The sequence below is a fragment of the Falco biarmicus genome, chromosome 1 (genome assembly GCF_023638135.1).
Source record: "Falco biarmicus isolate bFalBia1 chromosome 1, bFalBia1.pri, whole genome shotgun sequence".
NCBI classification, from domain to species: Eukaryota; Metazoa; Chordata; class Aves; order Falconiformes; family Falconidae; genus Falco; species Falco biarmicus.
Genome location: NC_079288.1, coordinates 37,628,290 through 37,642,640, shown reverse-complemented (window position 1 = coordinate 37,642,640; position 14,351 = coordinate 37,628,290). Strand labels below are relative to the sequence as shown.

General features: G+C 41.9%; 1 protein-coding gene across 1 annotated transcript; it reads right to left on the bottom strand.

Annotated features, from left to right (window-relative positions):
• Nucleotides 1-688: 688 nt before the first annotated feature.
• On the bottom strand, nucleotides 689-6,025 carry DRG1 (developmentally regulated GTP binding protein 1). The gene is made up of 9 exons (XM_056345001.1): nucleotides 5,868-6,025; nucleotides 5,600-5,723; nucleotides 4,748-4,923; nucleotides 4,275-4,344; nucleotides 3,532-3,701; nucleotides 2,702-2,832; nucleotides 2,329-2,496; nucleotides 1,250-1,372; nucleotides 689-811 (listed from the first exon to the last, which is right to left on the bottom strand). The coding sequence occupies exons 1-9, from the start codon at nucleotides 5,907-5,909 to the stop codon at nucleotides 712-714; spliced, it is 1,104 nt and encodes a 367-aa protein (XP_056200976.1). The 5' UTR covers nucleotides 5,910-6,025; the 3' UTR covers nucleotides 689-711.
• Nucleotides 6,026-14,351: the final 8,326 nt, after the last annotated feature.

Below are 14,351 nucleotides of genomic sequence, written 5' to 3'. Positions count from 1 at the left end.
CTAACATGTTTGGTAAGTTTTTTGTTCATGTTAGGGCTCTAGCTTTATTTCCATTAAAAAGCAAAAGAACCACTGCTTTTAAAGCAGCCTCCTCTTGTGCAACTTCTCTAAAATAAGTAGGAAACATTTTTAAGAAAACTTAAAAGCTTCCAGTCATTAATGCAGTGAAACACAAGCATCGAGCTAGCTTCCACTAGTATAAACAACTGAAAAAGTGACTGCTTGTGAACAGAATCTACCCTCTTTTCCACAACTGCAGGACTATTAATAGCCTTGAAGTACTCTAAACAAGAACATTTCAGATTAAGGCAAAGTGAGAACTCTATGCCCTCTAGCACTGTTTCACAAGACACAGTTATCCAGCCTCTGCTGTCTAGGTTTTGTTTTAATTTAGAACAAAATAATTTGATGTGTGAGCTTTTTTCCAATCTGGAAAGATGTATATGCAACACCGAATCATCCCAGCTATCAAAGCTTCCTTGTAAGATTTTTGTCCTTGTGAAAGTTACTTAACGTGAGTTTCTCATCTTTAAGTTCTGCCAGAATGGGGCACTGCAGTACAAGTTGGCCAGAAACCTCAGTTTTACTATCCAGTAAGGTACCATAACAAACCACTACCCATTTCTTAGATTTTATAGAAACAGCCTGTTCTTTGCCACTAACAACTAATGACAAATTTCAGGCACAGTGGCAAACCATGAGAGAACAACTTTATTTTTTCACAATCTGAATAACATCCTCATCTTCAAGAGTATGGTCTTTACCAACTTTCTGAGGATTGTGTTTAACAGATGAACCCCAGACCAGTGCACTGAAAGGAGAAGAAAAATAATTTTTAAAAGGCTTAGAAATACAATATGCAAACAGCAGAACAGCTATTTTTGTCACAAAGCTAATACAGAAAGCAATGCTTAAGAGCTATTTTTATTCTCCCACAAGTACCTGGATGAGTGGTCTGTGTGAACCAGAGTACAAGCAGATCAAAACAAAGTATGAAGTCATCCAAAGTACTGGTGCATACAGGACAACGGCCTGTAATGCTGCAGCTAGCACTACTTTCAAACACAAAGAAAAGCATTTTCCCAATAGAGGAAATGTATCCAGGACAAACTGCCATAGGTAGATCTATTCCATTCAACATTAAAAAAAAAACCCAAATCCTGTTTTCCCTTCTTACAAGAGAATGAAGTAATAACCAGGAGAAAGATTAGTTACTATTCTCTATAAATTATTTTACAATAATACTTACTATTTAAAGTCCTTAATGAGATTTTTATGGATCTTCATGCAAAAATCCTCCACTGTGGTCTTGCAGTAAGGTAGTACCACAGGCGAGGTGTAGTCTGGGAGCTGCCCTTTAGGTTTGGTGTAGCTGTAATGCAGATGGAACATTCAGTCAATACCAACACCTCCTTTTCTCTTCCAACCCATCATGAAATTTCATAGGCCATTTGCACTGTCATCCCTAGGTGCCTGTGCCAAGTTCCACTACTCCAGTGATGACAGACAGTCTGTAAATTGTTTGGTGTTCTTAAGCTGCATCTGAGTACCCAATGGCTGCAGCAGGTTCTCCCTTGTAACTGCAAAGGTTTTATCACCTAGTGAGCTTTCTGTAGCTGCTTAAAAGACAATGAAACAGGAATGGAATGGGCTGATGGAAAAGAACATCTACAGCATAATGGTTCTGACGTGATTTTTTTTTTCTGTGAAAAACTCAATATATATTAGGAATAAAACTGACAAAGTCTATAGATTTTATATTGTCACATGTAGAGAGATGTAAGTTTACAAGCCTACAGTTACTGAATTATGAGTATTAATAGATTCATTCATAAATTCATCCAAAGAAATGCATCAGAAGTATGAAGTAAACCTAAAATAATTTATAGTAAAAATATCTGAAATGCTACATGAAGAACTAAATTCAGTTCTGTTAAGAGGGCTGAATGCAGGGCAGGCTAAAAAAAGAACCACCTCTGAAATACACCACTTTGCACAAAGTTTGGTTGGAATTCCACATTTTTGCCATTTTTTTAGGATGTACTTTGGACTTGGTTTCACAAGGCCCTCATTTAATTCCCCTACAAGTTCAAAACAGCACTTGTGACTATTAAGAAACTCTGTTCGTCACACAACAGACAAGAGGAGCACAATTCACAATTTACAAGTAAACATTTATCAGTATGTTTAAGATATCAACATTTGAAAGCTAAGAGTTCTCAGCTAGTAGAAAACCATTATAAAAAAATCATCATTCATCCATTCCTGAAACATTCTTCAGTCTCAGCCTTATGCTTAACTCCACAGAAGGCAGCAACTGGGACTCACATTCGAACTAGCTTCAAGTAGTCCCAAATTTTCTCCAGCAGATCATCGAAGTTCCAGCGATGATGAGCAGATATTGGTACACAGTGGGGTACTTTGTAAATAATATCTAGTTCCTCAATGGAAATTTGGTCAATTTTGTTTAGGACATAAATGCATGGGATGTAAACCCTGCAAAGAGAAGGAAATACCATTACAGCAGCCTAGCAGCTGTACACTAATACCTTCATTGGAAAGAAAAAAAAATCACACTTTCAAAAGGATATCCCTATGTTGATACCACATTGCTAGCTTAGCTTCTGTGGGAAGCAAAGCTGAGAGACACTTCTTTGTCATATAAACTGCAGGTATGTCAAAGCCAGGGTCCCAACAGTACCTGTTCCCTTCAACAACGTCAATTAGGTCATCAGCAGTGGCGTCGCTGCGCAGTGTGACATCAGCATTGTGAATTTTATACTCTGCTAAGATGCTCTTCACTGTTTCAGTATCCAGCTCACTCTGAGGACACTGTACGTAGACACAGTATTAAGGAATGGAAGAGTTTACAGTCAAATCATGTCATATCACCTGGAAATCACTGCATGGTAAGTTACTGGACTTGATTATTTTACGCAGTTAGCCTCAGGAGAGGGAAAACATTTAAATCTTAACAGCTTTCTTTACACTAATGCCACACTGATGGCTGCAATCAGACATTTCAGGTGTTTCCTGTCAATCTGGGACCAGTTGCAAAGCAAACCCACATATCTACTAGTTCAGTGCCCAGACAACTACATGTTAAATACTTAGATCCCAGAGCAGAGTTCTGGTTTTTGGTAACTCTGGCTACTTTTACACTTTTAAAGATTCAGTGGTAAATGGGAAATGAGGAGTAGTCCAGGTCAAAAGGCCGGGAACTCCGAGCATCTTCTCCAGAAGAACGCTTTAACAAGAGGCAGTTTTTGCACACTCTCCTTTAGGCCTTGGAACTTCTAACTGTTGGAAAGCGACCAAGCCTCTGATTTGAGGGCAAGGAGGTGGGTCAGGGCTCCCACGACAGGTATGGATAGCATCCCAGAAAAGTAGCTGACTACAGCACAGTACAGCAAGCAGTTCAGCTTCTAAAGTCGCAGCACAGGAATGGTCCCAGGCATGCCATTAACTGCAAATGCCTCTTTCTTCAAGCAGTATTTTTTTTATTTTGGTTAAAGAAAACTTCCAACTTACTGTGGCTGTAAGATTAATGCCTCCTTTATCCTTTTTTTTAAAGCCAATATTGGGGGGCTTGCTATTCAGACGAATTCCAAATCCCTCCAGTTCATTCTCTATGATTTTTTTGTGACCGAGTGGTTTCAGCACATCCAGAACAATCAGAATAAGATTACAGGTTCGAGCAACTAAGAATCAGAAAAAGAAAGTAATCTCTCAAAAAAGTATGCTCCCACAATTTGAGTCAAAACAACACAAAATATGGCTCAGTGGACCGATGACAATATTCAAACCCTGAAGGCCAGCACATTGCTTATTTTTAAATTTCAGCACAAGACTGAAATTTGTAGTGCTGGCCAAGCATCACTGATAGACAGATCCTTACATGTTCTAAAAATCACAGAGGCTGTAAAAATCCTCCTTCCTCTCTACATTCAGACACCAGACTGATGAGAATAAGCTAGGCAAAGAAATGAAGACAGCAGCCTTGTTTACTATGGGACCACATCTGACTTCAAACTTGGTAATATACTTCCATTGCAGTGTCAATGCAGAGCACGAACTCAGCAAATGCATAAAGCCAAAACTGAAAACAGAACAAAATGAAAACAGCTACTGCTTCACAGCAGGCAGCTCAATTCCAGCATACAATTCAGCTTTTTATAGAGAGCAGAAACAGTGATTCAACCATTCATTCTCATAAGCTGTACTACAGCTGTGAACCAGTGATAGGATGCTGCCTCCAGCTCTAATATACTCACCTGCAATGACTTGCCGTCCTCGGCCTTTACCATCCTTGGCACCTTCAATAATTCCTGGGAGATCAAGTAGCTATTTGTTCAGAGGAAAGAAGGTAACTCATGAGAAAAGTATTTTTCTTCATGGAGAAAACAACATATCCTACTTTTACCTTTTTCTTAAACCACTGACTCTACCGCAAATCTGAATAAAATATGGCAAAACTGTTTCCGTTTTGATTCATATATTGTACTACCCCATGTGCCCTATTGGTACAGTGGAACAGATCATCTCAAAGAGAATATGAGAACTATTACTGGAACTTCTTCCCAGAGCAAAGTGAAAGGCAGGGTAAAACCAGTACCTCATGGAAACATTTCCACTATATTCTCAAGCACAATTTCTAACCTACTAACGTCATGCTACACCATTCAGCCGTAACACCACTGCATCTATATATACCAATTTATCCTCAACAAACCAAAAAGGATCGCACCTGTATCTTTGCTCCTTTGTATCTAATGACTCCAGGCACGGTGGTTAGTGTAGTGAATTCATACGCTGCCACTTCAGAGTATACACCAGCAAGATTACTTAGAAGAGTAGATTTCCCCACTGACGGAAAACCCACAAAGCCAATTCTGGCATCACCTGTCTTTGCAACATCAAAACCTGAAAATAAGGAGCAAAAATAATTCACTTGAAGATGGACATTTTCTATCTTTTAAGGTTCTGGACAGCAGTCCTGCTATTGCTTTTAATACTTCCCGATTGAAAGCCAGGTAAGCTTCCCTACAAGAAGGATGAAAGTATGAAACAGGGAGTTCACAACCTACATTGTCTTGCACCCCTTTGTCTGTACAACACACCAAGGTGTTTACCTGTCACTGCAGTGTGAGCTACAAGGCTTCCCAGTGGGCAATACTTGAGTACAGATAGAGCATTCTCTTTAAGCACTGCAGCTTAGAAAATTCACACCTTTATATATAAAAACAGGTGGCTGCTGCACGATGCTTCTTGTAGAACTCCTAAGAGTTCTGGAAATACAAGGTTTTATTAGCCAAAATGCAGAAGCTCCTTCATTTATGGTTCAGGACAGGCTCCACCCCAAAGCCCTGGGACAGGCCGCACACCACGGCTAAGGTCGTGCACCGAGGAGGACGAGAGGAGACGAGGACGAGAGGAGAGAAGGAGGTTGCTCCGATTTATTCAGCAGACAGTCTGACACAATTTAAGCGGAGAAGGGCCACCCCTGTCAGATCGATTTCCCTCACACACCCCGCACGCCGGCCGTGAGGAGCGGCCGCTTCTGCGGAGGCGGCCGACGCCTTCCCGCGGAACAACGCACCTTCCCCGGGGCCGCCGCCGCCGCCGCCCTTAGGGGTGATGAGCTCCCGGCGCAGCTTGGCCAAGCGGGCCTTCAGCAGCCCCAGGTGGTGAGCCGTGGCCTTGTTCTTCTGCGTCCGCGCCATCTGCAAGAGCACGGAACCGAGGACTCACCACCGGGAGAGGCTCTGCCGGGCCGCACCGTCCCCTCACGGGAAGGCACCGCGGCTGCCCCGCCTGGCGCTTCGTGCCTCGCCCGGTCCCAGCCAGGGACGAGGCCGACGCGTTACCTCAGCCTCGATCTCCGCGATCTTCGCCAGCGTGCCGCTCATCTTGGCGGCTGGAAGCCCCAGAGCCCACCGCGGAACCAGCCCCGTCCTCAGGCCCGGCCGGCCCGGCAGCGCGCAGGCGCACGGCGGCCGCTCGCGGGAGCGAGACCAGCGCTCGCGAGAAGTGGCGGGAGCGCGCCTCAGCGGCGGGCGGGAAAGCGGCGAGCAGCTCGCGCGCTGACCGGGCAGGGGCCGCCGCAGCGCCCCCTGCGCGGCCGCCTCACAGCAGCGGGCTGCGGCGCCGGGGGCGAGGGGGAGAAAAGCGAGGGGAAGAGCATGAAAGCGAGGGAAGAGGGGGGCAAGGCAGAGCGCGAAAGCGTGAGGGCGTGCGAGCAGGGAAGCGTGAGCGAGCGAGGCAGAGGCAGCTGTGGGGAGTGGGCATGGGCTGGCTGCGCTCGGTGGCAGGTGGCATGGTAGCAGGCTGGGGGGTGCGGGGAGGGAAACGGGTCGTGTGAGGCTGAGGTACTGGTCTGTGAGAGAGGCTGCAGGGCTGGGAGCGAGCGTGACAGCTGGCGAGGCTGAGGTTCTGGGTGTCTGTGAGAGAAACCGTGTGTGAGGTGCGGCGGGGGGAGGAGAGGCAGGTGTGTGAGCAGGCCTGCGCACGGAGCCATGGGCGCTGGCGTCCCTGAGGGGAGCTGGCCTGTGCCTTTCCCTCTGGTGAAACTGGACCTGGCGCTTCGACCTTCGCGGAGACCTGCTTCTGTCTGCCCTGGTCTTCCTTATAGTCCTTGCAGTACTGCTCACCGCCAGGTGTGTAGATGTGCGTGTGGATCCCAGAGCCCTGCTGAACTGGTTAGAGCTGCTAAGCTGCCCGTAGGAGAGCCTTCTTTAGCCGATGCTTTATAAAACCAGGACTTCCATACCGAAGCTTTCTCACGGCTCCTTTCAGCTGAGCCTAGGCCATGCCACTTTGCCTTCAGGGGTATCTGTAACCATCCCTTGAATGCAAGCTAATTAAATAAAGGAGTTTTTTTTAATGATGCCCTTCAAACTTTTAAGAACCGAGTACCTCCAGCTTTAGACAGTATCACAAGAAGCCGAATAGCTGGATTTAGAAAAAAACCTTTTTTTTTACATAAGGAAATCTATTTTATTTAAGTTTTTTTTTATATTAGAGTCTCCAAGTTTATTTCCCTATCATATTGTGTCTGAATTTGAATCATTTATAGACACCTTTTTGTCCGTATTCAGTAACATTTCCCAGAAGGCCCTTCTGTCTCAATTTATTACAAAGTCTGTTTTTATATGATGTCTAAATGTAAAATTTAACATGTTTTGTTTTAAAAATGTACTTTCCTGGGCCCAAACTGGTTATAATGACACTTCAAAACCACCTGCCATGTCTTCAGACAGTATTCTGAGTGTCATACAATTGACAAAATTTAACTGACCTTATAACAATTCCGGTAATAGAATTGTTACAGATCCTTAAGTCTTTCTCAATTTACAGTTAAAAAAGAGAGAGGGAGTGCGCACTACTGCAATGGAAATCACACTGCTATTTGCTATCTCTTTCTGCCTCTGCTATATCCTGCTTGTCTTATCTTAATCAAGAAAGCAGCCTTTAATGTCATAAACTTTATGATAGGAGCTGTGAATATAAGCTTACCAAAATCGAATCTCAAATAAAATGGGATTACTATTCCTGGTAATATTAGCTCATCTAAGCTGGGGTAAATATAAATGCACCTACCACTGCATATTTGTTCATGGTGTTCTAATTACGCCTTGTGAACAATATTTGTTTTCAACATAGGATGTAGCGGATTTGGTCATGGTGTAATTTTACTCCTACTTACTTCAGGTGGAATGGGACTTGTTTATGCCTCAGCTGAATTTGGCCATACAATCAGTCTGTGTTTGTGGTCCGTATCAGTAACAGGAGAAAAATCTGCGAAAAACGCAGATTCTGAATGCTCAAATCAGGGTTTAAGGCCACCTCTATTTTTGCAGTAGATGATGGTTAACTTCAGAACTTGTTCTTACAAACTCACTCCAAATCCCATGTATTGAGTCTAAGTAAAAATTATTTTTCCAAGTGTGGGATGAATGAACAAAGAGGTCAATTAAATACATGGTTTGAAAATGTAGTTAGTGGGTGGTTTTTTGTTTTCTTTGTTTAGCTATTCATAGTTTTCTTAATGCACAACTGCTCAGTATATGCTCTTAAATCCCTTTTTTTTTTTTCCCCAGAAAGTTACTCAAGCAAAGATCCCACAGGGAATTTAAGCACCTAAAAATTTCTCTCAGTGTTGAGTATTGTGCTTAATTACCTGAAAGGAATAAGAGTTTAATTAATAAAAGTAATTTGTCTGATTTTTTTTTTCTAGCCAAATTAACACTTTCTGATTGGTTAGAATATTTAAAGTACTTCATATTACTTTATAGCTGCACCCTCTTTTAAGCTTCAGAAAGGCTTGTTCAATAGACATTGCTTCCGGGTTATGAATAGAGTCTAATTATTTTTATTTACTGTGATGACAGTTGTGAATTTTTCAACATAAAGATGCTTTATGTATTGTGGTACTTGGATAACAGCGTGGTTATGACCATGGGAAGTTAGGTGTGAGAACTGGGAAAGTGACTGAAAGGTGTATCATTGGGAATTGATAAATGATGTCCTCTGGGAACAGCAGTCAAAACTGGAAAACGGAGTGCAAATGATAAAAAGTTTATTAAAATAATAAAAAAGGCAGGCAGAGAAAGGAAAAATCAAGGTAAATTTTCATAGAAAATTGGATATAATGTCAGAAGAGGAAAAAGTCTCCAGTGGAACCTGAAAGAAAATGAAAGGAGATGCAAAAGACTGAGATCTACTCAAAAGGTTAATTGAGCTTTATAGTGGGCACTGATGAAAGATGGAGTATGTGAATTGCTGTTTTTTTAATTAAAATGTATATGTATGTTTTTTAAATTGAGATAATTCCATTTAAGAAGTCTAGATAAACTGCAAGATTCAAGGGTATATTTCCAAAGGTTGTAACCTACACAACATTTGCAGAGTCAATCTCTCAGGCACCCAACTGCATACTATGTCAGGCAACACAGAATAAAGATTCAGATATGGAGGGGAAAAAACTAATTATCAAGTACTCATATGGATTACAAACTGATAAACTGAAAGTATGTAACATAAGCACTTTCCTAATATTTTTAGTAAGGAAAGCAACATGCCATAGGGTGTTTAGAAAATGCAGGAAAGCTGCATCTGAAATAAAGACGGTTTGATCAAACAATTAAGAAGCATGACACAGTATGGAATCAGTGATTGGAAAAAACAGGAATGTTTGTTTCATCAAGCTACAATGACAGGAATGTGACTGAAATGGCACATACCTCATTAGCAAGATCTGAATGATGGAGTGCTGTAGCAAAAATGAGTTTCAGAAATCCATATTCTACACACTGGTCTTGCTGACTCATTGATTTTGAACAAGTCATTTCCTTTACTTGTGCCTCAGTTTTATTTTTGCACAACAGGAATGTGCAGTTGCCGCAGAATGATTGAAACTTTCATGTTTCGGTAGCACTGCCCTGTGAGTATGATAACTGTAGATCACTTCAGTAGGAGAGCTGAGTAGTTAATGCATTTAGTGTGTTTTCTGTCAAACTACTGATTTTAAACAAGCTGCTTCATTATGGGCTAAATTCTGAAAATCTTTCTGAAACAGCTATTATTTTAGGTTGAGTGAGAGTTTTACTTATGTGAGATGCAAACTAAGTATGTTGAGAATAGGATAACCATGTAAAATTTACCGTTGTAAAATATGTGGGGAAAACTGAGTATGAAATGAATCATGATAACTTGTGTAGTGTATGCTTCATTAAAATCACAGAAAGACCCTTCTTAAAATTAAGCAGTGCATGCTTGCCTAGTTAAGTATTTTTTAATTCCTTTTTTCTTTTCCTCCTTTTTATTCTGATAAACAACTCCAGTACTTGTAGGTATCGAGTCTATTCACAGTGCACTGAGAAGGTCATTTTAGTTTGAGCCACTCTGGTAGTACAGCACTTGCGGTTTTGGTAATTCACCTTATCACAGAAGCTGTGGAATATACTGGCAAACAGCTGCAGTAATGCTACGTGTGTGTTTGTGGGCTTGCTAGGCACTACGTTTCTGGCTTAGTGGTGGGATTTCTGCAGAGTTTACAAAAGGTGGAATGACAGGGAGGAAATTAAATCATGATTTAATTAAATCAGGTGAAACAAGGCTCTTGAAATTTCATACCCTCTCAGAAATTATCACCAGCCCAGTGAAAAACAATCTGTATCAAATGATAACCTCAACCTGAGTACTTAGGATTTTAAGAATTATGGCCATGGAACTGTAAAAGGCATATAGAGAATCTGTTAAGGTGGTTTTCCCGTTAGGGTTTGTTGGTTTTTTGTGGGTTTTTTTTTTTTTCCCAATAGTAACAATTTTGTAAATTTGCCCTTCCCCCCCTCCCCAATTGTACTTTGATACTAATGCCAATTAACCCTATTATTGTACTTTAGGGAGGAACTGCTCATGCTGAAGGGGCGACAAACCTTTTTAAGGTGGTTATAATGAGCTGATGACTATCACACCGGTTTGGACAAAAGAGATTTTGAGAACCCGCTATCAAATGTAAGATTTTTGAGATCCCTAATACTGAGCCTTCAATGCAGGAGTCCTCAAACTTTTTAAACAGGGGGCCGGCGCACGGATGAAGTGGCGGTAAGTCATCTGCGGCTGCTTGGTTTCCCCCACAACCCCCGGCGGGGGTGGGGTGGGGTGGGTGGGGGAGTTCTGTAAATACCGGGTGCTGGATTGAGGACCCTGGGTGGGGGGCCGTATCCGGCCCGCGGGCCATAGTTTGGGGACCCCTGCTTCAATGGAGCCATAATACTGATTGCCTGAGGTGAAGCGACCCTGGAATTTGGTTGATGCAATTCACATCTTAATTGACTGTTGAGGCAATAGACAGAAAGTTGTGTATCTTTTCAAAGTTGTAGAAATACAGGTCATCCGTTCTTAGCTGTCTTTCTGGATTAACTCATTTATGCTAGTTTGCTTAGTATTTATGGAGAGGTTGTCTTTCTCGGGATAGCACAGTAGTTTAGATATTAATCTGTAAATACCAAACATTTGCTACTTGCCTGCATTGTATTGTAATGTATGTTTTACAAGAGAAAGTTGTCTGTCAGGTTTGCTTAGTTAGGCATGGATGCCTAATTCATGGGGTGTGGATTAGATGGAATCCCTGGTTGTATTCCCATTTTGACCAGATCCTTAATGTGGCAATCTTGTTTTGAATGGCTCAGGTTGCTTTGGTTTCAGGCAATCTAGAATAAGTTAAACTGGGCAGAGTGTAGAAATGAGGGGAACAAAAGGGAGATTAAGTATCAAAGGTTGGCTTTCAAGACTGTGTTAAATTAGTTTAACAACAAAAAGTTCTGTAGTTTAGCATCAGCTCCCCAGACTTTGTCGTGGATTGCTATGCAACAGATGGACTACACAGCACGAGTGCAGTGAGGACAGTGATCAAAAAGAAGAAAAGCAAACAGTGCAGTTTTCCCTTTTTAAAATAACTCTTTCTGCATAATTTTCGTAGCATCATGTACCTCCCTATTAGCACTTTTTTTTTTTTATGAGAACCCTAGGTATTTTTAAACAAGAGTTGTTCATATGCTTCTAGAGGAGAAAGCTGACAAATCACTAACCCACGTCTGGATTACAGAGGAAATCGTGCTGTCTCCAAGTCTGCGAATCCTTGCTGCTAGAGTTAGCATTCTCTTGGGATGATTCTCAACAAGAAATAGAGCAAGCTTTAAAAACTAAATTTAAGTAATAATCAACCTAACAAGTAATGAATGCTGAATTAATTGCTTGTTAGATCGGTTGCAGTTAATTAAAATTCCAGTGAAAGCTCAAAAAACCTGACAGCTACTAACTGAAATTGCAAGTGTGCCATGGCGTGAAATGTGCAATGTTATATATATTTCTGTGGAACACACATAAAAAGGAAACGGTTCATATGACTGAATTAGCTGGCACAAGTGCTATGCAGAAATGTTTCTGCTCATATTATAATCCATGTGAAGTAGTGACTAACCTTCTTAAAGAGTATAATAATGGAGAGTAGTCTGAAAGATTTCAGTAGCCTCAAGACCTGCACCAGTTCCTGAGCTGAGAATGTTCAACAAATAGGTATGACTCAAGTCCAATTAACATATACCCAAATATGTTTGAGTAGATTCGACTGTAACACAGTCTTTTGTTACCTCCTGTATTTGCAGACCAATTTAAGGTCTGCACTTCTGAGTAAAGCCAGTAGCAATTGATCTGCAGTGAAGCGAGCAGTGTACAGTCCCAAATGGTACACACATGTTCAGAGCAAAAGAGGATTTTTAATACTATGGAAATACCAATCAAAGTGCTTCAGCAGACACCAGACAGCTGCAAAACATTTAGGGACAGCTCAGGAATTCCCATGAGCAGAAGTGAGGCAGGAAATAGTGAGAAGCTGAATAAAGTAGCTGAGGAAAATGCCTTTATTTAAAAGAGAGATGAATTCAAAAGAAGTTCAGCAGATCCCAGTGCAGAAGATGTCAGAGAAAATAGATTAGGAATCATCTGGAAAGGAGAGGAAATCCTGTATACTGAAAATGTAAATTTTAAAATTCAGATTTAAAACTTTCACATCTGGAACTTTGTCTTCAAGACAGTAACTAGCTAGTTGTGATGATAAGTGAGTTCAAGGGTAATTATACCTGTACACTTACATAGTTAACTATGGGGAAATGACAATTAGGCATCACATTAAATTTAGGGAATTTCATCTTCCAAGTCTGTTTATACTGATGAGCCAGTTTTTGTCTCATTATGGCACAAACTGTTTATTTGTAAATAGAATAAATCTGGCTACTATGTAACAAACGTGAGTTGAATGACTACTTAGATAGCCTCACATTCTGAGACAGGGTGAGTTTGGGACCAGAAGTTCTAAGGAGTGGTCCTTTCAATGTGTGGGTGAAGCTGTAAGGTGAGGGAGGCCAGTACAGTAAGAGTGGAAGCACTAAAAGGGGAGATCCGGCCATTACCGTGTCAGAGCGCTGGGGAGCTAAGGTGAACGGCTGTATTGGTCCCTTGTGGTTTCCTTGGGAGTGCAAGGTGTGGGCAGTCATCTTTAACCAGCATCCAGCAGCTCTGCAGAATGTGAGCTCCCAGCATGCTGATCGGGCATCCTCATGGCAAGTGTGAACGGGTCACTTGCCAAGAAACAGCCATGCTTTGGGATGAATACTTAGCTTTTACCTAAAGAAGCAGGCAGGGTGTGTTGGATGGTGCCTTTTAAACAGGAGGGCTGGAAGCTGAAACCAGAACATTCCATGGCAACTGGAGAAAGTTCTGAGGAAAGTGCAGTGAGAGCGGCAGGACCCCCCTCCCCCTGCCTAGAGGAGAGACAAAGAACAGGCAAGGAGGGAACTGAAATAGGAAGCAGGAACCATGTCAGGAGGCTGGGGACTAAAAGAAAGCAAATTAATAAACCACTGGGGGAAAGGCACACAACTGACCAAAGCCACTAGGAAAGATAAGCAAATTTCAGATTTTTTAACTGCTCTGTGTGTGTGCATGCAGCCTGGGCTACTATGTTTAAATATAGTCATCTTCCTCACTGTAGCAGCTACAGCTCTTGGGTCTGTGGCACACAGACAGACTTACAGAATGTGAACACTGTAGTTAGTATCTCTATAATACGCTGTGTTTGAGCTGGGTTTGTCAGCATTGGTACTGCTCAAACCACCTCAAATTTCTAAACATGTATGTTCATATCAGGGTGTGTGCATACATAATGCAGTAATAACAAGCTACCGGTAATATTCTGCCTGCAGAGTAGACAAACAGCACCTATCAAAAGCAGTAGAAATCTGGCGTACGGGCTGAGGGCACTGCGTGGCCTTAAGTGTTAATGTAATATTGCATTTTGGAAGTTGGAAGCTTGGTGCGCTCATTTGCACATCAGTACCCAGAATGCTTTTTCAGCTCCACCACTATTTAATTCAAGTGCTGGGTTCGAGCTCTTGGAAGGCTCTGTAGTTTCGTGATGCCCTCACATGCACTGAGTTCAGTATTTTCCACGGAATAGTTGAAGCGATGATACTAGATCGTGAATAGGTCACCCAAGGATTCTTAATTAGGCTTGATGTTACAAATGCAAAAAAAAAAGTGCCCTTCAACACTTTGGAAAGTGTTGGCTTTAACAAAACAAAGAACTCAGTTTTAGGAGTGTGTGTGTGTTTTGGGCGGGTGCGGGGGGAGGGATATTTCTTCAAAAGTAGAGAAAAACTATTCTTTGAGGCAGAAAGCAAATTTCAGCCGAAAATGAGTAACGATGCTGATGTTGAAATAGAAGCTCTTCATAGAGAGACCTGGAGCACAGAGGGAAGCTTCAGCACTCGGACAGTCCAGGCAGCCCCCGG

Coding starts and splice junctions, on each gene's coding strand:
- DRG1 (XM_056345001.1), bottom strand. CDS start 5,909: ATGAGCGGCACGCTGGCGAAGATCGCGGAGATCGAGGCTGAG. Junction 2,497..2,701: donor GACGTTGTTGAAGGGAACAG/GTACTGTTGGGA, acceptor TTCTCTTTGCAG/GGTTTACATCCCATGCATTT. Junction 812..1,249: donor CTCATTAAGGACTTTAAATA/GTAAGTATTATT, acceptor TTCTCCTTTCAG/TGCACTGGTCTGGGGTTCAT.